This window comes from Procambarus clarkii, chromosome 55, assembly GCF_040958095.1.
Source record: "Procambarus clarkii isolate CNS0578487 chromosome 55, FALCON_Pclarkii_2.0, whole genome shotgun sequence".
Classification (NCBI taxonomy): Eukaryota; Metazoa; Arthropoda; class Malacostraca; order Decapoda; family Cambaridae; genus Procambarus; species Procambarus clarkii.
The window spans coordinates 14,055,696-14,083,168 of record NC_091204.1 but is presented as its reverse complement, the minus strand read 5'-3'; the positions used below and the strand labels follow the sequence as shown (position 1 = coordinate 14,083,168).

Genomic DNA, 27,473 nt, shown 5'->3' with positions numbered 1-27,473 from the left:
GACTGGGTTCAATTCGATTTAAATAAAGAGTTTGTTCTCGTGGAACTGAGGGGGCTGACGAAACAGCGGCCATGTATACAGTAGTAGGAAGGTTTTGACTTCCCTACGCTATAAGTTGGTAATGCTCTCCAATCCCTGTCTCGCACAAGCTCTCCAACCCCTGCCTCGCACAAGCTCTCCAACCCCTGCCTCGCACAAGCTCTCCAACCCCTGCCTCGCACAAGCTCTCCAACCCCTGCCTCGCACACGCTCTCCAACCCCTGCCTTGCACAAGCTCTCCGACCCCTGCCTTGCACAAGCTCTCCGACTCCTGCCTCGCACAAGCTCTCCGACCCCTGCCTCGCACAAGCTCTCCAACCCTTGCCTCGCACAAGCTCTCCGACCCCTGCCTCAAACAAGCTCTCCAACTTCCAGCCACCTTCAGCACTACATCCTACCTGACTTGCCAACTGCACATAGCAAGCAAGCATCCTCATCTTAATCTGTCATGAAACCGTCATACCATTTCTAACATCCAATTGCCGAGACCAAGCTATATTAAATAAACATCAAAAAGCACTATACTCATTGAATATTGTCACCCAAAATTATGTATGTTTCAGGAGGAATCTCAATAAGATATCTTATGGGAGTCACCAAGGAAACTCCTTTCAGAAACTGAAAACAAAAGGACACTGGTGTGGGAAGTGTGTAACAGGAAACTTGTATATCATTTGCACCAGGAAATATTACTGAGGGAGGCAAGGTTCAAGGAGAAAGGTGCACATTTCCATGATAGTGTGCAGGTGGAACTCTCATTAGAATTGTTTCACCAATGAGTTGTCTGTTAGACGAATCATTAAATTTATTAGGTAATTCACATACGGTATAATGTTTACTAGGTACAGTTATCACATTTATTGATCATCAACAATATTACATGTGGTTATAAAGCATTATATTAAGCATGCATAATATATAATAAGTACTGTAATAAATTTTGTCAACAGGTAAAGCTTACAGAACATTATATAATTTTTAATCTACAATAATCCACATGCATAAAATTGCTGGAGTAATTACTAGTACAACTTTAATCTGAATCAGAACAAATGACCTCATCTTCATCTCCTCCCATTGCTCTCCAAAATGCAACCGCTACCTTTTCAGCATAATCTCTTCGCTGTTCAAGAGGAAGTGTGGCTGCAGTTCTTTTGAGGTGTTCAAAATTTGAGAACAAGTTTTCAAAATCTTCATTTCCATCACGACACTCTGCTAGCTGACTTGGAACCACTATTTCATCTGAAATTTATTATAAACTTTTTAATTTTTCTATACATTTTTTATATATTTTGTAAAACAAAACCATCCAGCTACAATATTTTAAGATTTTAGTTTAACTAGAAAATGTAGCAGAAACAATCAATTGATACTTAACAGAACAATTGATTTAGTCTAAGTAATTATTTAATACCAGCATTGAATGTAATGAAACGCCAGTTTTTGGTCAAGGCCTGAAGCTATCTGAACTGATATAGTCCTAAATTAGTTGGGGTCATTAGTCACAGAGTTCTTATGCCTACTGGGAACCCCGAGCCAGACAGAACCTGGCCCTCTCTGAGAGGCGCAGAGAGCAATGGCCTATGAACACTACATTTTAAAGTGCATCATATTTGCCATCGACTAGGGAAGCTACCCAGAAAAGTAGGCAAAACAAAACAGACCACTGCTTGGTTAAAATGCAACCTACATCCTCAAAAAAAGCAAGACATACAGTACTGCCAAAGACAGCCAAAAGAGCAGCATACTTGTTCAACAAAGAACCAGTGGCCTGCAGGTAGTGGCACAAAGCCACCACCAGACACAGCACATGATGCACCCCCAACCAAATCAACTAAGCATCCACAATCATCAGACCCCTCCGAAAGCTCACCGTCTCATTCTTCGCCAGAAAAGAAGGAGCCGGCTGCAAACAAACAAAACGACCATCAGGAACAAATGAACAAACCCCCCAAAAGCAAACATGAACCGAAGGGGCCACCACAAACTGAGGAGAATAATGGAAAGAACCCGGTCCAAAGACAAAGAAGGCTCAGGTGGTGCATGAACAGGCCGGAGGTTAAAAAATGCACAAGAAAGCTCGAGGAATGAGGCAGAGCTGACATCCCACCCCAAACGCAAGCTGCAGCGGCTCTGCCACTGCTGCACAATAAGAAGTGTCAGAATTCAGTACGAGATGCCACACCAGGAAAAGCCAAGAGAGAGAGGACAAAACAACCCTCTCTGACTCTAACAAAACCCGATAAAGAGAAAGGCAGAAACCTGATCAAGAAATTTTGTACTGTCGCCGAGAAGAAGACCGCTAGTGGGACACCATCAAAGAAGCCAACTGATCACCGTACAAATGACGATACACCCACGGCAGAAAAATCATGCGTGTAGTGCAAAGGAGTAAGTCAAACAAGCAAGGTACCTCACATGCCCGACCTGCTGAAAAGAGGCTGAGCTGCGGAAAGATGACCTGGTTTGGATGCTGAGCAAGCAGCGCCTGAAACAAGGCTGGGTCGGCCACCATGGGGCCAGGAGAAGATCTCCCCCGCTCCCCACCAGATAGGATTCCAACCGAGCCTGAACCTGGAGCAACAGCTGGACCTGGGGATAGAGGTACAGGAACCTTCCACCCTGAACAATCCTGCTGAAATGCATCCACCCCGAGAGCCATGCAGTCGGGGAATGGTGCCATGCACAATGGGAAATGCCGAAACCACACCGACGCAAAGAGGTCCACCTCCTGGCGCCCATACGTCTGAAAAAAGCCAAAGGAAAGAAGCGGCACAGATCATCCGGCAAAGTCAAAGGAAAGAAACGACACCAATCGTCCACTCTGTGGAAAGAGGAATAAAGTGCGACAGACCATCTGCAAGGATATTGGACTTAGAGAACACAGTGGAAGAGCTACACAAAGCGAATGTCTCCATAGAACCACAGGCCGAAGAGACAACAATCTGTGGAGACAATGAACCACGGGGAAGCAGTCCGAATGGAGAGGGATCACCGAGCCCTGAGGGAGCCAAATCTGCAACAAACTCCTGCACCATGCTTTGAGCCCAATGTCAATGTAAGGACAGCGGCCACCACCCCTGGCCAGATGGGTGAGCACTGGTCATGAAGCCCCAAAGGCGTCTGTGTACACATCGAGCGAGGGAAGAGGAAGGAACCATGGCACCAAACCCTGAAAACCTGAAGAGGAACCCAGCGATGCAGCAACCAACACAAGGACACCAGGGAATGAATGCAGTGATTACGAAAGAGGTAAAAGAGACTGCCCCTAGGATACCAGAACAGCTTCCAAAGCCAAACCCGGCCCAGTGGATAAACCAGAAGAGCAAGGTTCAGACTCTCACACAGCTGCTCGAGGAAACTTCGAGAGACCCAGGTCTCCTCCAAAAACAAGCGTTGAATGTAATGAAATGCCCGTTTCTGGGTGAACCCCATAGGTTCCCTGAATTTATTTTACAGATCAAGTGCTATACTACTTGAGTGTCATCAGTCGCAGAGTCCTTTGTAAGCCTTCCAGGGATCATAAGCCAGAACCTGGCTGCCCTCAGAGAGGTGAAGGGAGCAATGGCCATGAACATTTTACATTTAAAGTATGTCATCTTGACATCAAACCCAGAAAGGTAGGCATATTAAAAATACCACTGTCTGGTTGAAAAATGCAAGCATGTCCTCACAAGTGTAAAAAACCCAGCGTTGAATATAATGAAATGCCATTTTCTGGGCGAGACCCCAGAGGCTCCCCGTAGCTATCCAGGCTGATATGTATATCATTAGACTTTTGGCATTAGTCAGTGTGAATGGAGTTCTAGGCCTACCGGAGACCACGAGTCAGAACCTGGCCTCCTCAGAGAGGCACGAGAAGCAATGGCTTATAAATATACAATCGACTTGAGGTCCAGGACGGACCGAAATGTTGTCGTCCCTTCATTTTCAAGTGTGTGGATTGGTCAACATACTTCAGCCACGTTATTGTGATTCATCTCCTCCAATGGCTTATATAAATGCTCCAAATGAGATTTGGAGCATTTTATGTCTGCCATCGACTATGTCAGGCACTCAGAAAAGTAAGAGCTTCAAAGCAAACCCCTATTCTGGTTAAAACGACTAAAGAAGACTAATGAGTGGACAGAACTCCCAATTGAAAAAGAGCAAGATGTCACACATTCTGCGCCGCATGTCTGCGCAACTTCCCCCCCCTCCCCAAGAAGGGGAAAGGGGAAAGCCCCAGACCCACCATGCCTGTGATTCACCTTCCAGTTCGAGGCTGGATGTCAAAACCCGCAAAAAAATGCCGACCAGGGGGGGGGGGGGAGTGTTGCCTGGGAGCCTCCGGGTCTCACCCAGGAAATGGCATTTCATTACATTCAACACTGGTTTTCTGGTTTTCGGCTCCCAGGGGTTAACTTCGCAAAGACAAGGACATAAGAGGGACAAACCCAGGAGGAGGAAACCATGTGCCCGAACCCGAAAGCAAGACCACAGGCAACACCAAATGACCCTGCGGACAACCTAGGAGACCCGAACCCTGGAGGAATGGTCTTGAAAATGGTTACTAAATTTCAATTCAGGAAAGTGTAAAGTAATGAAATTAGGCAAAGGGAGCAGAAGACTGAACACAAGGTACCATCTAGGAGGTGAAATCCTGCAAGAATCAAATAAAGAAAGATCTGGCGGTTGATATCACACCAAACCTGTTCCCAGAGGCCTACATCAAAATGATATCAACAGCGACATATGCTAGACTGGCCAACATAAGAACTGCCTTTAGAAACTTGTGTAAGGAATCATTCAGGACCTCATATGCCACTTATGTCAGACCAATCCTGGAATATGCAGCTCCAGCTTGGAGTTCATACCTAGTTAAACACGAGACAAAGCTAGAGAAGATTCAGCTGTATGCCACCAGGCACGTCCCAGAACTGAGAGGTCTGTGCTATGAGGAAAGGTTAAAGGAGTTGAAACTCAAGTCCCTGGAAACCAGAAGAGTAAGTGGAGACATGATAACCACCAACAAATTTTTCAGGGGAATTGACAGGGTGGACAAAGACAAATTCTTTAGCATGGGTGGAACACGAACAAGGGAACACAGATGGAAACTTAGTACCCAAATGAGCCACAGAGACATTAGAAAGAATTTTTTCACTGTCAGTAGTTAACAAATGGAATGCACTAGGAAGTGATGTGATGGAGGCTGACTCCATACACTGTTTCAAATGTAGATATGATAGAGCCCAGTAGGCTCAGGAATCTGTACACCAGTTGACTGACAGTTGAGAGGTGGGACCAAGGAGCTAAAGCTCAATCCCCGCAGGCAACGGCTGAAAGCCACATCCAGACACAAGAAGATGCACCCCCGACCAACCAAACAAGCATGAACAACCCCAGGACCTCTACGCAAAGCAGCCGTCTCATTCTTCGCCAGAAAAGGAGACGGCTGCAAGCAAACAAACTTATCATGAGGACCAAAAGAGCAGAAACCCCTGCACCGGAGGAGAGCATGAAGCTCCACAACTCGACCCCCAGAGGCCAATGAAAACAAGAAAAGAGCCTTGGAAAAGCAATCCCGAACCGAAGGGAAACTTAGACGATTGTCATGCCCTTCAAGAAGACCTGGACAAAATAAGTATGTGGAGCACCACTTGGCAAATGGAGATGAGAATAAATTTATTCTCATTTAATGAGAATAAATGCCATGTTATTGAATGTGGAATAGGAGAACATAGACCCCACACAGCCTATAAATTATGTGAGAAATCTTTAAAAAATTCTGATAAAGAAAGAGATCTAGGGGGTGGTTCTAGGTAAAAAAAACTGTCACCTGAAGACCACATTAAAAACATTGTGCGAGGAGCCTATGCTACACTTTCTAACTTCAGAATTGCTTTTAAATACATGGATGGAGAAATACTAAAGAAATTGTTCACGACTTTTGTTAGACCCAAGCTGGAATATGCAGATGTTGTATGGTGCCCATATCTTAAGAAGCACATCAACAAACTGGAAAAGGTTCAATGACACGCTACTGAGTGGCTCCCAGAACTGAAGGGTAAGAGCTACGAGGAGATTTTAAGAGGTATTAAATATGCTAAAACTAGAAAATAGAAGAAAAAGAGGTGATATGATCACTACGTACAACATAGTAACAGGAATCGATAAAATTGATAGGGAAGAATTCATGAGACCTGGAGCTTCAAGAACAAAAGGTCATAGATTTAAACTAACGAAACAAAGCTGCCAGAGAAATATCAGAAAATTCACTTTTGTAAACAGAGTGGTAGACGGTTGGAAGACATTAGATGAGAGGGTGGTGGAGGCCAAAACCGTAAGTAATTTCAAAGTGTTACATGACAGTGTGCTGGGGAGATGGGCCACCATGAGCGTAGCTCTCACCCTGTAACTACACTTGGGTAATTATGCTTAGGTATTAATTACTTAACTGTATAACTAACTACCGTACATGTTTATGCACTGTTACAAACCGCTAAGACGTTCTGGAGGGTGTGGTAATCTCAGAACCAGTTGTCAAAGCACAGCAAATTCAAATCTACATTCTTGAAGACAATGCACTCACATTGGTCCTTGGAATGGGCTCCAACAGGTGGGTAAAGACACAAGGTAGTGCAGCAACATGACATTTTGTATTGTAAGATGCTAGCTAAACAAAATGCTGCCTGCACCACTGTCTTCTGAGCTGAGCACATAATCTTCATCATTTTCAGAATCATCTAAGTCGTTTACAAACTCATATTTGGCCAGATTTTTATTATCTCATCTGCATGTGAAAATATAGACTAAGCTGCTTGACTGGGTTGATAGCTTGAGCCACATTACCCACCCAGGCTTGCAATCTTCATATTACTGGCCTGTAGCCAAGGCAATGTACTCAATTTTTTTTTCCAAGATGGCATCTATTTACTGAGGCTCTGAGAAAGTAGATGAACCCTGTGTACCCAGAGGAGGAGATGAGTCACAATAACATGTCTGAAGTAGTTTGACCAGACCACACACTAGAAGGTAAAGGGACGACGACGTTTCGGTCCATCCTGGACCATTCTCAAGTCGATTGTGGGATCGACTTGACTTGAGAATGCCCCAGGACGGACCAAAATGTCGTCATCCCTTCACCTTCTAGTGTATGGTCTGGTCAGAGTATCCAGAGGAGTTCCAAATGTTGTGGGGGGGGTATGTATTAGCATTTCTGAATGTGAAGCAAGTTATGGGCCAAACATCAGGGCATGTGATGCACAGTGCAAGGGTACAGTACATAAATGTCACTTACAATATACAATATCAAAACAGAATAAATTTTATAAATGCTGAAAGCTACACTTTACACACCTAACTCATTATTTTGCACATCATTGTTCTGCAATTGGCTTGTGGTGATGGAGGATTCACTCATCCCAGCATTCAGTGTCAAGTTGGCCAGTCTGGAATACATTATTTCATCTGTCTCATGCATACACTCACTGTTCTTGTCATCCATTGTAGCAACAGATTGTAGCACTGCATTCAGCTTGCTTCCTTGCCAATCTAATTTTAAAAGAAAAGAAATAATAGCAAACAAACATTTTTAAATTTGTTGGGACATTGGAAAAGAAACTTTAATATGCGTTATTGTGGAATTTCCCTTCAATAAATATGTTTAAATGGCTAATGCTATTCTCCTCTGGAAACTAACCACTATGCAGCTATCAACATTTACTTATCCTATTTCATTTATTTATCTAAGAAACTTTCCTAACTGCATTATGATGTCACTTCCATAGGTACAGCAGTCCTATGTGCATTGTCATGATATGGCACACACTGTTACAAGGGCACATGTACTCTATTTACAATTAAATCAAACAATACTATTGCAGCACACTCAATTCTTTTCACAGGCTCTCACTTGTCACTGGTCAATTAACTTTTCCAGAAATATCTATTTAATTGTCAGGAAACACCTTAAGAATGAGTGATATACTGTATATATAATGGTGCAGCAAGTATACAGGATAGAATAAAATAACAGAGAGAGCAGGGAGACCCCCAGCTGGATAACTGAAATTTTGAGGAACTGCTGTCACAAAGAGATGGCTTACTGACAGTCATTTTGAGTCCTATGGAAGTCAGATCTATGTTGAATGAAGTGAGTGTGTTGGGAGTGATTTTGATCCAGGATAGCCCTAGAATTTGTTGACAGAGTGCTTCGTGTGAAATATTTTGTATAAATTCATTGAATGAAGTTTATATTAATCCTTTAAATTGTATTCTCCTCATTAGATATTCATGTCACAGTGTTTTTGTAACTTTATCTTGGGTAAATAATTCACTGTAAACTTATGAAACTAATCCAAATATAAATGTACTAAACAGACATTTATGAATAAAGTTATTGAACTGAATTGAATTACTGATTATTGCAGTACCATATAGAGGTGCTGGTGATCACTATAAAGTAAGATACCCTGATAGGATAATGGATAATCCGAAGGATCAGTTCTTAAGTTAACAGTAGGCTAACTATCAATCAAAATATAATACACCTGTCTAGTACCCTTAACCTTTGCTAGGTGGCAAACAAAATAAACTTTTGTTTCCTTTCACTCAGGGTAGGATATCTTCACCCCTAGTACCTGTGTTGCATTGTGTTGGAGCCCCGGAAAGATCACAAAGCAGGACAGCAGATGCTTTATATCTAATGTAAAGCACTATATTGTAGTACAGTACGTCCCCCCAAACATTCCACTATTTGGTCGAATGTTGATGCTGTGGAAAACAAATTTAGTTTCTGCATTCTTTCCGGCTCAGAAGAGTTTAAGACTCAGCATGCGAGAATTGTGGTGTACCTGGTCACAATGTGAATATAGTAAATGCTTTCTATCGTAGGCATGCAAGTTATGCAATGTGAGGTTCCCCACACATCTTGTGGTGGGTGTCGCCTCTTGCAACAACTTGTACCTTAAAACTAGTATACTCCCTGACTAGTTGCTATAGCATAAATGCTTAATTCACCTTATCGAATTCCTCACTGGACACACGGTGGGCTCAATATGATCAGTACTGTAGTAACCTTTTTGGGGCATGAACCCTTTTATTTCTTGGATTCTGGGACCTTCCAGTCTCTCTTTGCAGTGGCCTTGCGGCTCTAGTTGCTTTGCCTTGTGGCAAATTTCATGTGTAGCCTTCCGGCTATTTTACTTGTGCTGTGCCTTGCGGTGTCTGTGGGAAGTTCGAGTACACCTTGAATATATGTAGCATTTGATCATTTCCCAGGATGTGACTCATACCAGTCGATTAACACCCATATTCCTAATCACTGCTAGGTGAAGAGGCAACGGGTGTAAGGAGACTTGCCTATACATCTCACCCTGCCTGGGATCAGTGTATTCCAAGTCATGTAAGCATTCTAGAGATATTCCACATGACAGACTTCCATCCAGTGATAAAAATATATTGGCCTTGTACACACTTGGTTCAATGCTCAGTGCGCTCTGCACTACAATATGACACTAAAGTCAGCTGTGGGGAAATCTTGAGAATCCATTTTCTGATAAGACCAAGTCCACACGACAAGCCAGATAAACATCTTGTGAAGCAAGCACCAAAATTGAAACTACACAAACAAATGTTCCTTACAAGACAAAGTCCAAGGATGTCAACAATTAGCTTCGATGCACAGGGACCTTCTACTACCAATGCAACCCAGGAGCACTTACAATGGCATTGAAGGCGCAGCATCAGTGACAGAACTGACTTGAGAGTTGGTGGAGAGGTGGGGTTCCTGCCCCCCTTCCTGGTACCAGCTTGTTAGTATTAAAGGTTTGGCTAGCTTCAAATGATTCAATCATTTTCTTTTAATTGCTTGGGAAGTTGGTTTAGCAGGTTTCAAGGCTTTGGTTCTGAACCTTGCAATTGTCTGTAATGCTTCGCTGACTTTCTGGATGCTTTTCCAGTGGGATGACAAAATGTGACCTGCTCTCTCTACCTGTGAGGGAGGCCAGGTTCTGGCCCCCCGGTAAGCCAAACAGAACTACCACAACTGCTGTGACCTAGCAGACAGGAGCAATTTCAGCGACACGCCCCACCAAGCCACAGTATCTCAACTAAGGGTTTGAATGGCCACTGTAACCTAAACTTTAAAGCCAAGCTTCTAATTTTTCAGGCTTCTTGTTCTCTGATCCCCATATACTGCACCCCTTAGTTAGTTTATGGTTTTTATCCAGGCCCTGAGACTGGATAGATGCCAGCCTTATGACATGTCATCTGAAGGGTAAAGGATGCCGACCAGGTATACCAGACCAAGCCAAGACACGTCCAAACCTGCAACGGCACCATATGGGGCTTCCACCATTTGATGAGGAACTTAAACTTCACCAACTGCAAAGGAACCAGACATCTACCATGCAGACAAGCAGACCGGCTGGGAGCTCAAACTACCAGTCAAGGAAGGCCAAGATGAAGATGAGACACCATGACCCACATCAATATGATAATGTCTTGGGTACCAGGTTCAGACTAACAGAACCTGAAAACAATAACCGAGATGCCCTACAAGAAAATCCAAAAAGCCCCTGAACTTCAGATAAATTGGGACATGCCAATACATGTACTGTACTTGAGGTCTACGGGCACAAGCCATGAATTCTCTTGCAAAACTAGGTAAACCTGGCAAAAAGTGGTCATGCAAAACATCAGAACCACTGAAGAATCAAACTGAAACAATGATGGAGGGTGAAAGAACACCTCTGTAGTGTTCAAATGCCAACAAAGAGGGAAATGGGCTAAACTGAACCCCTGCAAAGTGTGCAAGCACAGGGGGGGGCCTAGAGGAAGGTCACTCAAATAACCTTAGGCAGACAAATAGTCAAACCAGGTGGACCCCGCTCCAGGCAGAAGGAAAACAAAACAAAAAAAAAAGATAAAAAGCACAACGACAGCAGGAACAGGAAACACGGCCACTGCTAGGTAGGCGTGCTGCACAGCACCTTGCGCCCAACCCAACACCACCACCACTCCCTACCAGAGCCAAACAAAGGCCATGAAACCCCAGCTGGCACCAAGGGCGGGGTAAATGCTGAACAGCAGGAACACTACGGAACTGAAGGCCCAAAGGACCTAGGGACAGCAACCCTAGAATCCAAGGGTAGTACTTACAGGGTGCTTAGGGAAGGCAGCCCTAAGTGCATGCAGCCCCAGTACACTACATTACTCCTGGCCATCACACCACAAACAGCAGGAAAGACCACAAGGGCACAAGATCCAGCAGGAAACCAAAGCCAGAGTTGACAACCGCCCCAGAGCACTTCAATCTACGAACTGAAGAGTGGGCAGCCGGTGTGGGGGGTCCAGGGCGCCCCCCTTTCCCCTCCCCCTCCCAGATGGGGGGAGACCTGCGCAGACAAGAGGCACAGCGGCAGTGGATGTAGCTCGCTTGTTTCCTTGTTTTCTTTTAGGTGAGTTCTGTTTCTCTGTTCAGTCTTGGGTTTGCAATTTCCTACCAAGTGGGGTTTGTTTTGGAATGCCCATCTTTCTGGTTGCCTAACTCCGGTCGATAGCAGACATGGAATACTCCCAAATATAAGGGGGCTTCCTTAGGCCATTGCTTCCTGTGCCTATCTGAGGAGGGGCCAGGTTATGGCTTGTGGTCCCCAGTAGGGAGAACTCCATTAACTGAAGCCCCAGACTAATAGAGCATATATCAGTCTGATAGCTCCAGGGAGCCATAGGGGCTCCCCTCAGAAAATCAGAGAAGAAACGAATGAGACATATTGAAATAATTATGAAAAATTATATTCGCGGTAACTGCCGCCCCACAGGGGTGGCGGGGGTGAGTGTATCTACCTGTATGTGCCTACACACACACAGTGCCAATAAATTGCTCAACTTCTCAGCTCCATCAAATCTAAAGTATCTCACATGCAATATTTTATTTTAGTTTTCCATGATCTGACTGCAGTTTAACAATATAAGAAGAGAAATTTTTTTGGGAAAAAAACATTTTCGGTGCACCACGGGGATGTTAAAGCCACCAATAGGGGCACTCCCGGAAATATCTGTTGTAAGTGATTTAATATAACAAAAAATTGACATACAGTACATAGTAATGATTGTAATCTGATATTAAAACAAGTTATTTACTCCCATTTAGATCTTTTCCGCTCCTATGTAATTTAAAGTAATTTTAGTATACAGATATTAAACAAGACACTGGTAACAAATCTCTGAATCTGGAAAGATGCTTACCTCTCATTTTCAGGTTGGACCACGTATTAGCATGCAAGGCTTGATGAATACGTTTGAAGCCCCAGCTTTCAGGAAAATCATCTTCATCAGAGTTATTTGGCTCACTAGTTGTAATGGGATTTAGTTCTATGAGTTCCCACCCATTACTAATACACCATTGTTGTGCTAAAAAAGGAAAAAAGTCCAATTAATTTAAACAGTAAACATAGGACTTGGGAAACATTTAAATTCTTGGTGGATGTAGAACTTTGCATTCTATAAAAAAAAAACTGAGTGAAATGAAATGCCTCTTTCTGCTGGGTCTCTTTGGTGGCTACCTAAAGCTAACTACATGAATATCTCTACACATGACACACATGTCTCTGCACCACATCATTGGCTAACATAGTTCCAATCTACAAATGTGGCAACAGGGAAGACCACTTTATTACAGACCTGTATCATTTAAAATCGTAGTAGTCAGAATATTGGAAAAATAATTAAAATCAAATGAGTAGAACACCTGGAGAAAATGATGTAATAACAGACAGTATAGCCTTTGATCTGGAAGATCTTGTGTAATGAATTTAGTTACAGTACTATGATTATCTTGAGGTTATCTTGAGATGATTTTGGGGCTTAGCGTCCTCGCGGCCCGGTCCAGGCCTCCTTTTTGTTACACACCCCTCAGGAAGCAGTTCATAGCAGCTGTCTAACTCCCAGGTACCTATTTATTGCTAGGTAACAGGGGGCATCAAGGTGAAAAACATTTTGCCCATTTGTCTCTGCCTCCACCAGGGATCAAACCCAGAACCACAGGACTATGAATCCGAAGCGCTCTCCACCCAGCTGTCAGGCACCCGAGAAGCGAGAGAGCCAAAGAGATTTTACAGGAAAGAGATGGTTGAGTTAACTGCAATTATCTGGACCTAAAAAAAGCTTTTGACAGAGTCACAAATAAAAGGTTGCTCTGGAAACTGGAACATACTAGTGGAATGAGAGGGAGGCTTCTAACATGTATGAAAAATTTTCAGAAAAAAACAGCGTTGAATGTAATGAAACGCCATTTTCTGGATGAGTCCCGGAGGCTCCCCGGAGTTATCCAGGCCGATAAGGATAGTCCTAACTTTAGGTATCAGTCGATGTGGGTGGAGTTATAGGCCTATTGGAAACCACTAATCAAATAAGTGGACAGAACTTCCCCAATTGAAAACGAGCAAACGACCATGATGTCACACAGGCCGCGCCACATGTCTGCGCAGCTCCCCTCTCCCTGTTATTTGTACTAACGAGTTCAAGCTAGTTTTGAGTGAATTTATTGTTTTGTTTGAATAGTTTGTGGAGTTATTTGGCAGTTTAGGCTTTGTATTCTGTGAACTCTCCAGTTGTCTGTAAAGCCTTGCTAACTTTCTGAATACTTTCCTGGTGTGGTGGCAAATTGTCACTTGCTCTTTACACCTCTGTGATGGAGGCAAGGTTTTGATTTTTGTCTTTAATATGCTAAACAGAGCTCCTGTGAGTGTTGTGACCCATTAGATGAAAAAAGGTCAGCAAGAGAGCTTCAGGGAGTCACCGAGTGTTCCACAGAAAAGACTTAAAGAAAAGCCTTAACCCTTGCTTAACAGCTATTGCCAGTCCAAATGGGTGTTGGCTTCTCAATACTTTGTGAATGTCCCCTCACTGGCCTCACTGCCTGCCTCTTCTGCAGTGTTTTGCTACAAGTAAACCAGGTCCCTCTTTTTGTTTTTGGTAATCATTAATTTTCTTTTCAGAGGAGCTTACCTTCTTTAACAAGGCTATGTTGTGAATTAGCTACAGTGAGCTACCGAGGGGGCCCTACCACAAAGCAAGCAATTCTCATAATAAAATGCACTTTTCTGGTGGGTCATTCAGTAGCTATCAGTTTCTTCACTGTTGATTTCTTCCACATGGAAGTTTGGTAGGTTTCTGTTCAGATGGCTCATAAATAAGGTGGTCGGCTGGCAGGTACCTCAAGTGACCTGAGCTTGAGTTTCTGGTGGTGGTCAGATGCATCACAACTGGGATGTTTACTTAGCAGTAACAATTGTTTGAATTCATTTCCTCAAGGTAACAAATTTTCTTCAAGCAGTTGCTTCATTTTATTTGCTTATACTTTCTGGTGTTTTTTTCTAGGTGTTGGGTTCATTTCCATATTACCAAGTTCCTCTCACCTCGAAGAAAGAGAGAGAGAGATATTCTGGCCCCTGACAAAAAGTTGGTTCAAGTGGGTCTCAGAATCCTGGATGAATTCCTTTTAGCAGCGCCAATTACTATTACTTGGGGACCTACCGAATGGTCTACCAAAAACAAAGTTGCATTACATTCAATGCTCAATTTTTAGATCACATGCTGGGAAAACTAGCCTGGAGCATTAGTGGAGCATTCTCAACCATTAATAAATTTACTATATTAGCTTTACTGCTTTTCATATACTATACCTATTGAAACAATGCTAATACTATACAAGATTAACAATTGTAGAACTCACCCTTTATTCTTGAGAGACCTTCATTACTTTCCTCAGAGGTACAAGCATCACACACCAGCAGCTGCACATCAGGCTCAAATTCTCCAATACTTTCTACTAAGCCATTTAAACTGTCCAAGACATCTTTCTGCAAAATATATAAAAAACCAGCATTGAATGTAATGAAATGCCATTTTCTGTGTAAGCCCCCGGAGGCTCCCTGGAGCTATCGGACTGATATATGCAATATTGGTCTAGGGCATCAGTCAATGGCGTTCAGCCTACCGGGGACCACAAGCCAAAACCTGGCATGGAGGAGAGCATGAAGCTCACCAACCTGACCCCCAGAGGCCAATGCTAACAGAAACATACACTTAGAAAAACAATCTTGAACTGAAAGGGCCACCACAAATGAGAAGAGAGAGCACGCGGTCCAAGGACCAGGACAGTTTAGGTGGCACATAAGCAGGCCGGAGGTGAAATAAAGCACGAGAAAGCTTGCGAAACGGGGCCGAAGTGACATCCACCCCTGGATGCAAGCTGGAGCGGCTCTGCCAGCACCGCATGATATGAGGAGACAGTACTGAATTTGGCATCAAATTACGGTTCTGAGAAAACCAAGAAAGGACAAAAGAACCTGATCAGTAATAGAAGACAACCTACGAAGAGAGAGAAAATGGCAAAAAGAATGCCAGGAAACTTCATACTGTTGCCGAGACGAAGCTCGCAGGTGGGACACCATCAAAGAAGCCACCTGATCACCATACGAGTGATAATGCACCCGGGTCAAAAAGACCAGACGTGAAGAGTGAAGGAATAGACCAAACCAGCCATGTACCAGACTGGTCTGATCTGCTGAAATAGGCGGAGCCGCCGAAAACGCCCCGGGTTCGGACACCGAGCACGCAGTGTCTGAAACCAAGGCTGGGGGCCACCAGGGGGCTACAAGGACGACTCTTCCATGGCAAGATTCCAAAGCAACAGCTGGACAGGGGGAAAGAGGTATGGATAACCGCACCTCGACCAGTCTTACCAAAAGGCGTCTACCGCGATGGCTCTGCAGTCGGGGAAGGGCACCATATAAAACAGGAGATGCCGAGACCACGCCGACGTGAGGAGGTTCACCTCTGAGAGCCCGGGCATCCGGCAGAGCCAACTGAAGGAATCGGAATCAACCGTCCATTCCATGGACATGAAATGAACAGACAGGCCGTCCCTGCCAGGACGTTACACCCTCCCTGGATATGAACCGCATGGAGAGCTAAACCCCGAGAATCCAGCAGATGACTCACCCGAAGTGACCAGCCCCAAAGAGCCAAGGACCGAAGAGAACCCATGCGGTTCAGACAATGAACCACCGGACAGCAGTCTGAATGGAACCGGATCATAGAACCCTCGAGAGACCCGAACCCTCCAAAGCGACAACCAAATCGTTGCAAATTCCCGCACCGTGCTGTGAACTTGACAGAACGACGGAGCCTTCCGCCCTTAGCTGGCCAGGTGAACACTGATCAGAAAACCCCAGCCGAGAGACGAGGCATCCGTAAGCACATCAGGAGAGAGGCGAAAGGGACGTCCCCAAAGAAGCCAGACCCGACCCGGTGGGTAAACCAACACGGCGAAGTTCAGACTCCCCCCGAAAAGCTGCTCAAGCAACCACAGAGTGACCCGGGACTTCCCAGAAACAGCTGAAGATGGGACCGCAGCCGCAGCAACACCACCGAAGGGAGAGACATGGAAGCGGTCCTAGAGTCTCACATGAGGCCCAACCAAGTCTAAACCAGGGACAGAACCAGATAGAACTTCCCCAAGTTCACCAGGAACCCAAACCCGGCGAACCGGGAAAGAACCGCCCCTTCTGGCGACCAGACAAGCAGACTGGCTGGGAACCCACACCAAACAGTTGTCGAGGTAGGCCAACACCTGCACCTAGCAGACGTAGATGAACCGCCACAAACCGGTTAAGACGCAGAAAACGTGAGGTGCCAGAAGCCGGCCAAAGGAAAGGCGAGGAAGACGAGAAGCACAGATGTGCTTCTGATGAAGCGGGACGTGCCAACATGCATCCCGGAGGGCCAGACACACCATCCAACAACCCGGCCCCAGAAGAAACAGGATCAGAGGGGTCACCCAGGAGGAGCAAGGAAACCAGCGGGACAGACAGGACAGGTCCAGAATGAATCGAAGGTCTGCACAGACCCATCTCGGGACTAGAACAAGCGGGAAAACCCACACGACGAACGAGAACGTGTCGACCACGCCCAAGCACACCCACTCCAAGATGACCCAATGGAGCGAAGGGGAAGAAGCCCACCCTGCCAACCCCGAACCTTCCGGAGGAGGAGGAGGAACTGCCCAATGCCACCATTGGCTGGACGACATGACCCGAACTGCCCACGAATCGTGGGACCAAGCATGGGCAAACAGAACCAGCCTTTCCACCAGTGGGCGACCTGCAAAGGGGGCGGCACCCACTCTGAGGGGAAAAAAACTAAGAAGCCGACATGCAAGCACCGCACTGACCAGACGAAGACAATTCTGGAGAAGGCACCGGCACAAAAGCTGCACCAAAGGCCCACCTCGACAAGCAAAGCTGGAGACCAGGCATGACCACAAAACTCGTGTCAAGACCCAAAAAGAAGTGCAGTCTGCAAGCCAGGAAGACCCCAGACCCAGAACTCCAGAAGAGGCAATTCCAGGGCACACAGGAGGGAACCATCAAAGGCCTCCCGAACCTCCAAGGGGGAAACCTGCGGGGATGAAAATTTCTAGAACGAAACTGAAGAACCCAAAGGGATCCGGAAATGAACCCAGAGGTAACACTAACCACCACATTTGCCAGCAGAAAATGCACCACAGAAAGGAAGGCAAGACACATGAGCCAGACAGAACCTCCAGCTAAAACAGCCAGAAAACAGACCGAAAACCAAGGGGTCAAAGGCATGGGATCAAGCAGTCTACAGGCACGGAACACTGGGCCCAAAAACCAGGGCCCAGAACCCAAACATAGACATAAAACACAAAAATGGGCAAAAAAAACAGCACCCAAACCTTCCAAGAGGAACAGATAAGGCAGAACGCCCCAAAAGAAAGAACAAAACAGACACATGGCAACATGAGAATAAAAAAAACTCCAGATGAAGGCAAAATATGCCCCCAAGAGGCGAGCGCACACTACTAGGCACATTTAAATAAACAAACCGCAGTGACGCCCTAGCGGCCAGGCAGGGAAGTGCCCTCGGAAAAGTAAAGTGGCCACCAAAACAAAATTAGACGCGGCAGACCCAAGGGAGCCGGAGGCATGCTGGCAAATGTGGGAAAATAAAGCAGATGGGAGGGATGAAAAAAAAAAACCCGCTCCCAAGGCACAAGGCCCAAGCAGGGGTAAACAACCCCAGAACCGCTGGCGAGCTTCCCCCACAGCCCCAGGAACCCACAAGACAGACCCAAGGGCAGAGCTGCCCTCCATGCCCTCCACCCTAGAAGAAAGGCAGAGTCCAAGGTAAAGGCAACAAGATGGTTAGGCCCAAAAGCCTCAGCAGGAGGAATAGGCTCAAAGGCCTTCATGGCCTCGATCTTTGAAACGAATGGGGCAGCCCCCAGAGCTGCCCGAGTCTGAGACTGCCTACCCAGACTGTAGGCAGTCTGTGTGTGTGTGTTTAGTTTCATCCCAACTAAACCCCGCCCCGACTCCGAAACCCTCTGACATTAGGGAGCTGGCAGTGGACTATTTTTTTTTTTTTCAAAATGGCGTCTGTTTACTGGAGGCTTGAGAAAGTAGATGTGAGCCTCGTGAACCCTTGGGAGTTTTAAATCTTATGTGGTATGTTAAATCATCCCTATATGATAGACACAGGTTGGTCAGATATGTTGTGGTCATTCCTGTATGACTCGCACAGCAGGTTAAATGGATGGATAATGTATGCAAGCAAACAAAATTAACTTCAATAGTATGAGGAAACACTCAAACTAGGCTATACTATGTGTAAGCTTAAATGTAGTGCTAAATTTTAATGTCAAAGCATTTTCTAGAAAATTTTTCAAAATACAGTATTCAAAATAAACTTAAAATTTATAACTTTAAAGATTACAGTATTACTCTAGAAGTAAAAAGCAGTAAAGGACCAGTGCACATTTTAAAATTGCAATGGTGTCACAAACCTGTGTGGAATCACAATACACTAACAGAGCTTCACCATGCTTAAGGATCCACGACAAACACTGCTCTGGGCATGATACGGCTGCTATTTGTACAGATGCATTGTAGTATTTGTTCTCAATCTCCCACTGCCAGCACTTGACCAAATTTGTAATGAAGCTTGGCTCTGGAACACATTCCACCTCCAGAATACCTAAGATAAAAGCCTGATATTAATGATAAACACACAGTACTGTATATAGCACTGTCTAACCATCTTAGGAGAATGAATCGTCGGTGAAAGAAAGGCGTTAAGTTTGGGTTAGTGGTTAATCCCTACAACCCTCACAAAATATTGTAGTAGTGTACACATATATAATTGAATAAAACAAACAAGAGTTGAAATGTTGCTCCACATATGACCTTAGAATGATGTCAAGGCGAGGTCTTGTTTGGGCTGTTTGGTTATTGTATTGCTGGAGCTGAATCAGCTGACTGCCTGTGCCTGCATACTTGAAAATTCTTAATATCATGGCAATTGAAAAGTTGTCCTACTTTCTTTGTATCTGTTGTGACACTTTCCTAACCTAACACTACGAAAACAACACACAAGACTACCACACAAGACACAGCGTACTAGATAAGGTCTGAAACATGGAAGTAAGACAACACCAGAATACAGGTGGAGGAGAGGGACAGGGTGAGTCATTCTTTGAGATGTTTGCCCATGTATGGTGTGAAATTGGTGAGGAACTGAAAGACATAAGGGAAAACCATAAGCAACCTACAAGTGAACTGAGAGCAGTAAAGAAGGAAATCGAAAGCCTCAAAGATAATCCTCCTCAGGGTCATACGACTAACCTCCAAGTAGCAGAGAATATAGCAATAGTAAGGACCTCTACATTGGGAGGCATATTTGCAGAAATGCTTAGAAAGAGCCCAGAAGCCATGGCTACAGTACAGGAAGTTGCCATGAAAGCACAACTTCACAGGAGGCAGCAAGTTGCACAAGTCAGCTACTGAAAAGAAAAGGGCTGTAGTTGTGGTAGGTATTATGGAACAAAAAGGTTCCACACACAAAGAGTGGAAAGCTAAAGACAGAGCTACAGTGACAGGGATCCTGAACCCCCTTCAGAATTGTAGCTGGATTTGTAGCCCCCCTACAAATAGAGGGGGCTACCAATGCATAGAAAAAGTTTTCATTCTTGGCCAGTACAACAAAGACAAAAATCGATTGATAAAGGGTATTATTCATGAACAAGACCACCAAAGAAGAAATTCTAGTAAAGAAGAGCAAACTTCAAAATATTATGGAATACAAAAGAGTATTCCTTCAGAGGGACATGAACAAGGATGAGAGAATCCAGGCAGCAGATTCAAGGAAGAGGCATAGGGAGAGGGAAACCGGGGAAACCAGGGAACCCACAATCACCAGTTCAGTAATCTCCAGTAATCTCAGAGAACTTCAACACCCCCGCCGACCACCCGATAGGAGACCCGCACCCCAAGCCCAAGCCCTCCCTACCCCCCCTATACAATGCCCATCAAGCCACCCAAATCCTCCCCCCCCCCTCACCCCAATTACCCCCTGCCTGCCCATCCCTTGACCTTCCTCCCACCCCAAGCAGGACTAAGCAAGACCTAAGCCCTCCATTCCCCACCTCCCTCCAAACCCCTGGTAACTACCCCACAGAAGGCCAAACCTATGCAAATAGCCCTGCCCATGGAACAGCTTCCTATGCTAGTAGGGAGTATGTCATAATGGATACATGAAAGTGAGCTTCAAGGTAATGTACTCAAACATTGATGGGATTACAAATAAAGCAAGTGAACTGGATGAAAGAGCACAAGAAGAAAACCCAGATTTAATAGCACTTACAGAAATGAAATTTGTCAGACATCATAAATGCAGTGTTTCTGCAAGACTACTATATATAGTAGAAAGGAGGAGGAGAAGGGGAAAGTGATGACAAGGAAGGACTGGAGTTTTGAAGAGATGGATATCCCAAGCTGTGAAGGATTTAAAGACTACATAACAGGAACTATGACAATGGGAGGACCTAAGATAATAGAGAAGTCATTTATACCCCTTTACCTTGTGGTTACCTGATGCTGATTTCAGGAATCAACGTCCCTATGGCCTAGTCTCTGACTAGCGTCCTGATTGATGGTCTGGACAACCAGACTGTTGGATGCAGCTGTTCGCAGCTTAATGTATGCATCACAGCCTGATTAATTGGGTATCTTTCGGTGGGGTTTATCAAATTTAAATTTTTTAAATTTTGCCCCGAGAGGCGAGTTTATTGGGCAGCGCCACTCATCTTGTGAGTGAACATACCGCCATAGCAGAATGTACAACACTCCCCAATAGGAAGAAAACCCGCTGGGTTGTTCATCCTGTCACTTGTACCCAGACACAGCTGGGACTTGCTTAACTGTCTCAAGTGAACAGCTCCTCAAACAAGAAGATTAACATTTATCAACCCTTAAAAGCTTACGTTATCTTGCGGGTGCAAAATGGGGAAATCTTTTAAGAACAGTATCAATATTTGACAAATAGTGTTTTCCTAACTCAAACAATGTGGGGTTTATTATTCTACAGTTATTCCTAATGTCTCTCAGGTGTTCACATTCACGTAGATAGTGGTCAAGGCGGTGTCCATCACTCTCACCACAGATTCTGCTACTTCGCTGATCAACTGTTGTTTTCATTCCAAATCTCCATGGATATTTGTATCCAAGACGGATTCTCGCTATTACTGATTCTCTCCCTCGTCGTCCTCCTCTTCGGCCATAATGATTGGGATTGCCAGCTGCAACCATGTTGTACCATCGTACAGATTCACTGGTTTGTGCTTCTATCCTCCTTTCCTCAGTTACCTTGTCACGGTGATGTTGCCTGATAATACCTCTAATTTGTAGTTGAGTCTTGGGTATGAAGTATTCAATATGGTCTCCTTCAGCGCCTTCAGCAGCCAGCACATCTGCTCGTTCATTTCCACATATTCCAACATGGGAGGGGATCCACAGAAACTTGATGACTCTTCCCTGATTGGTAAGTACTCTCACAGCTCTCTTGATTTCAGCGACTATCGCAAGATTTTCTGCCCGATTTTTACTTAGGCTTTGCAGTGCTGCTTTTGAATCGGTGCAAATCACTGCACCATTAGTGTTCCGTTCAAGAAACCTTAACGCCATAACAATGGCAGTTAGCTCTGCTTGCGTTGAAGAGGCATAGTTCTCAATACGTGCTTTTTCTTCATTTCTGCGTTGGAAGGTACAGTATTATCCTTGATTACCGTGTATGCTGCACCAGCCCTGCCATTGATAGGATTAGATGACCCGTCAGTGTAGATTTGATCTAGTTCATCTCCGGCTTCTTTATAAATTTCCTCGAGATACTTGTGCCTCATTTCTTGTGGTATCATGTTGGATTTTTTCATTGCCATTTCATTGATGATGATCTTGCATGAGTCATCCTCCCAGGGAGGTAACCTCTCTACAGGCAGGAGCTCACGGGCTTGCTCAAGCAGGTGAAGCTCTTCAAGGTAGCAGACTGCTCTGTGATGCCATTTTTTGCTTCTCCTGTTTCCCCCTGAAAGTAGCACAGAGCTCAGTTTTTTCTTGGCAATATCATTGTAATGGGGATCTCTGGCTATCCTAATTGCAAGCTTAGCATTCAGCTCCTGAATTCTGCTTTTAACACTGGGAAGGGATAACTCCTCTCGTAGATTAGACGATTAAACTCCAAGAATGATTGTCATGGCTTCATTTTGAATGCTTTCAAGCCTTTTCATATCGCTTTGGGAGTAGGTGCACAGTACTGGTGCGGCATAGTCTATGACGGAGCGCACATAGGCTGTGTACATCATTTTAAGCACGGCAATAGAGGCACCATGTCCATTCCAGGTCATAGCTTTCAGTGCCCTAAGTCGACTTTTGCATGTTCCTATGAGTTGATTGAGCTCCTCTTTCTTTCCCTTGTTAGAGCCGACAGTGACACCAAGGTACCGATAGTGGTCAACCCATTCAAGTGTTACACCATTAATTTGCAGTTCTTCATTTTCTCTCCGCTTGTGATGGGAGTATGCCTTCGTCTTGTTTGTGGAGAGAGTGAAACCGAGCTCAATACATTTCCTTCCGAGGAGTTCAATGGACTGTTCAATTTTTCCCAAGGTGGGAGCTTGTATTAGGACATCATCTGCATATCCCACTTGTTGTGTTCCTTCCGGAAAATCAATATTTGCAATGGCGTTCATAAGTACATTGAATAGTGTAGGGCTTAAGACTCCGCCTTGGGGGGTCCCGAGTTCCATATTCATTGTTCTGGAGACTGCTCCATTGAAGCAAACCTTGGCTTTCCTTCCTGTGAGGTAGTCTTCAACCCATTTCATGAGTCTCCCCTTGACACCCATGCATGCAAGCTCGTCCAGGATCGCAATCGTTCTCTCATGAACACTGTGTGTGGTCGTTCAGTTATACCCCTTATGTGTAGTGGGCCCGTGTTGAACAGTCTCGGGCCTCTGATGGTGATACAGTTCTCTCTCAGAATACCTATACCACCTTTGAAAGGGGGCTGTTATTATGCAATATTCCACTCTAGAAAGCACTAGTGTCTTAAAAAATCATCATTGGAATGGCATCTCTTGTTTGAAAGCTTCTTGATATCCAACCTATCTTTTTTCCTTGCAGCTGTGACAACTACTTTATTGTGTTCTGTGAAGGTAAGGTCTTCTGACATGATTACACCCAAATCCTTTACATTGCTTTTTTGTTCTATGGTATGATTTGACTACGTTTTGTACTTGGTTTCCGTTTTTATATTTTAATTTTTTCCTTAGTGCAGGAGCTGGAACTTATCTTCATTAAATACCATACTATTTTCTGTGGCCCATTGAAAGATCTGATTTACATCAGGTTGGAGGTGATTGGTGTTCTCTATGTTGTCTACAATCATAAAAATCCTAGTGTCATCTGCAAAGGATGATACGATACTATAGTTTGTATTCTTGTCTATGTCCGATATGAGAATGACAATGAGTACTGGAGCAAGCACAATACCCTGGGGGACTGGGGCTCTTCATGGTTGATGGTCTGGATTTTACTTTGTTGACTATTATACATTGGGTTTTGATAGTTAGGAAATTGTACAGTATATCCATCTTCCTATGTTTCCAGTACAGTAATTTTGTTTGAACACATTTTGTGCACAATAACACCATGATGACATCTGTCGAAGGCTTTGGTGAAATCTGTGTATACTGTATTACATCAGCATTTTGCATGTCTTCCATGGCATCTAAGGCCATGTCATAGTGGTCCAGCAATTGTGATAGGTAAGAGCATTCTGTTCAAACCCATGTTGTCCAGGGTTATGGAGATGCTGTGATTCCGTATGTTTTGTGAACTTACTTCTTAGCACTCTTTCAAATATTTTTATGATGTGATGATGTTGCTATTGGTCTAATTTTTTGCAGACCAATAGAAACCAATAGCAGCTTCTCTGCCTTATTCCCTCCTTTATGGAGTGGTGTTATCTCTGCTGTTTTTAGTATGCCAGGGACAACACCAATATCTAGGCTCCATCTCCAAAGAATGATAAGTTTCTCAATTAAATTACAGAAGTACAGTTGGCCCCCCCCCCACTCCCCCATTAAATAACAGAAGATCCAGAAGGAGTTTGAAAGAAATACTATGGCAACCATTAATACAACAGAGCAGCTTTAGTTGCCAGCAGGAATGGATCTAGACTTTTAACCCTTAAACTGCCCATGGCGTATACAATAGATACAAAAGGACCTGATGGTACCACAAGTTAAATTTCTCAAACTTGTTCTAACGCTTTCCAATTTTTTGTGCATAATCTACTAGGCAAACGCTCCAACTTTGTCTAAATGATCACCAGCAAAACTTGAAAATCAAGAAAATTAAAAATAATTATAAAATTTAATATTGAAAATTTCAGATTTTCTGATCAGCTGCAAAAATATTAAATATCACCAAATGTTTATTAAGTGTTATTATGCTCTCAGAATAGTATATGATCTTCATTTTAATAGATATAGAATATAGATTTCAGTTTAGTTTACTGTAAAAAAAATCATTAATATGGCATTTGAAATACAGTATGCACCAAATTCAGACAACATAAATTTATAACTCCAAACATTCAGGGTTTATGAAAAATCCATTCTAATAGGATTGTAGAACAGACAGCTGTGCACACTATATGTAAAAATGGTGAGAATCGGTCAGAAACTGGATTTTTTGAAGCTGACTCAAAGTTGAAACTCTAGTTTTAGAGATACAGTAATTGAAGTTGAAGTTATCGACAATGTATAAGGTAGTTTTAATTCATTAATTTACTTGTATGTTTTAATAAACATTGTTTGGCATTCGTACTCGAATATGTGAAAGTTGTAGGTCAATATGTGTTGGAATGAAGTCAAGAAAAAATACACCCCCCCCAAAAAAAACACAAAATGTAGGTATAATTATAATTACTTAGGAGATAAAGATGTCACGGTAAACTCCATTACATCCACCGAGAGCTATTACAGTACAGTATATCTATATTTGCATCACATATGCAAAACCCAGATAATAATTGTTTAAATCATTGTATGATGATAACCACATTACCCTGTGAATCAACGAATATGATAAACGCTGTCTAAGGGTTAATTCTGTTACATCTGTGTTTGGAATTCTGTAAACAGCTCCTACTGATGTAAGATGGAGTCTGAGCCTTTGATAGTGTTCTAATGTTGTTTTATTAGTATACTTGTACATATGTTTATACATTCACAAACAAATTTAATTATATTTAAATTTATTGTACTTCTTGTACAAAAGATTATATGGGGTTATAAACCCATGGAACAGCCTACCTGCTGAAGCTGTAAATACAAAAGTACTGTTAAATTGTAAAATCCAACTGGAAAGGATCATGAGGGCAAATGGGGGGGGACCTTTGACAAGCCACCGGTTTCCTGTCCTCGTCGAGACCACTAGTGTTAGTTTCCCCTAAGGTAAATTCAGGTAATACTTAGCTGAATGGGCCCTCTGGGTCACTTAGTCTCTGATACAGTTATCTTGAGATGATTTCGGGGCTTAGTGTCCCTGCGGCCCGGTCCTCGACCAGGCCTCCACCCCCAGGAAGCAGCCTGTAGCAGCTGTTTAACTCCCAGGCACCTATTTACTGCTAGGTAACAGGGCCATCAGGGTGAAAGAAACATTTTGCCCATTTGTCTCTGCCTCCACCGGGGATCGAACCCGGAACCTCAGGACTACGAATCCGAAGCGCTGTCCACCCAGCTGTCAGGTGCCTATATAGTTGGATTAGGTTTTGGATTATGTTGGGTCGGGTGGATTTATTTTGTAGCACTGACCTGCCAGTTCAAACTTTTCCAGTCTTAGGACCCCTAGTTGCTGGAAGCAGGGCCGGGTGTAGGGGGAAGAGAAAAGGTTACTGGAGCCTCACCTTTAACCACATGAGTGGCCTCCTTGGCATGTGTGGAGAGCACTATAATGCTGGGTACAGACTCCATAGTTCTTTATAATAGGTGCAATTTGCGTGAGTTGTTTTCCCTTCCGATAACAGAACAACTGCACTTGTGTCACCTTTAACTTCAAGTCGAGACCTTACTAATTGTCATACAACTGCCTTCTGCTTCTCCCTTAATTCAAATTACTCATATAATTCCCTACGACTAATTTCATTCCTGTGTAACTGGGCTTCTTTAAGAAATAATACAGGAACACGACACCTCTTGATCTGTGGGAGGTTGTGTTTATGGCGTCAGCTGATCGTTGGTGATCCAGGGTTGCCAGATCCAACTTGCGGAAAGTAGCGATCTGACGGTCTAAAAGTAGCGAAATTGTAATAAAAGTAGCCCAATTTTTGGGGGAGTGAATGATACGGGTTTCAAAATAATAAATTTTGATATATACACACAAGCACAAATAACATAGTTGAGATAAGGATAGATGAGGGAGTAATAGAGCGTCACCAGGGCAGGGCGAGGTACATAATATCTGATCTTAGAAAGAATGCCAACAGTTTTTGAAACTTTTTTTTATATATTTAGAATGTGTCCCTGGAAATTCAGCTTCTGGTCAATGAGAACGCCAAGGAATTTGCCATCTATTTTGTTACAAATTTGGGTATTATTTATCCTGAGATTTATTTGATTTGAGGATTTATTGCCAAACAAAATATAGAAAGTTTTGTCAATGTTGAGGGGTGAGTTTGTTGACAGTTAGCCAAAGATGGACTTTATTTAGCTCAGAATTCACTGTGACATTAAGAGCAAGGGGGTCAGGACTGGAGTAAATGAAGGTTGTGTCGTCAGCAAATAGAACTGGTTTGAGGTGTTGGCAGGCATTTGGAAGGTCATTAATGTAGATGAGAAAGAGGAGAGGGCCAAGTATGCTGCCCTGAGGAACACCAATGTTGATGGGTAGGGTGGGAGAAATTGAATTATTCACAGAAACATACTGGAGCCTGTCAGTAAGGTAAGATTTGAGGTATTGCAGGGAGTGACTCATAACGATGTAATTTAAGAAGAAAGTTTTGGTGGTTGACAGTGTCAAACG

At 43.9% G+C, this 27,473-nt stretch overlaps 1 protein-coding gene across 1 annotated transcript; it reads right to left on the bottom strand.

Moving 5' to 3' along the window:
- Positions 1-868: 868 nt before the first annotated feature.
- On the bottom strand, positions 869-26,689 carry LOC123755107 (alpha- and gamma-adaptin-binding protein p34). The gene is made up of 6 exons (XM_045737591.2): positions 26,359-26,689; positions 18,899-19,089; positions 14,759-14,885; positions 12,271-12,435; positions 7,378-7,572; positions 869-1,281 (listed from the first exon to the last, which is right to left on the bottom strand). Exons 1-6 carry the CDS (start codon positions 26,423-26,425, stop codon positions 1,073-1,075), a joined length of 954 nt encoding a protein of 317 aa, XP_045593547.2. The 5' UTR covers positions 26,426-26,689; the 3' UTR covers positions 869-1,072.
- Positions 26,690-27,473: the final 784 nt, after the last annotated feature.

Excerpts from the sequence above, each read along its gene's own strand:
- LOC123755107 (XM_045737591.2), bottom strand. The coding sequence starts at position 26,425 with ATGGAGTCTGTACCCAGCATTATAGTGCTCTCCACACATGCCAAGGAG. Across the intron at positions 12,436-14,758 it reads AGGTCTCTCAAGAATAAAGG|CACAACAATGGTGTATTAGT; the intron begins GTGAGTTCTACA and ends TTCCTTTTTTAG. Across the intron at positions 1,282-7,377 it reads TGTGCAAAATAATGAGTTAG|ATGAAATAGTGGTTCCAAGT; the intron begins GTGTGTAAAGTG and ends AATAAATTTCAG.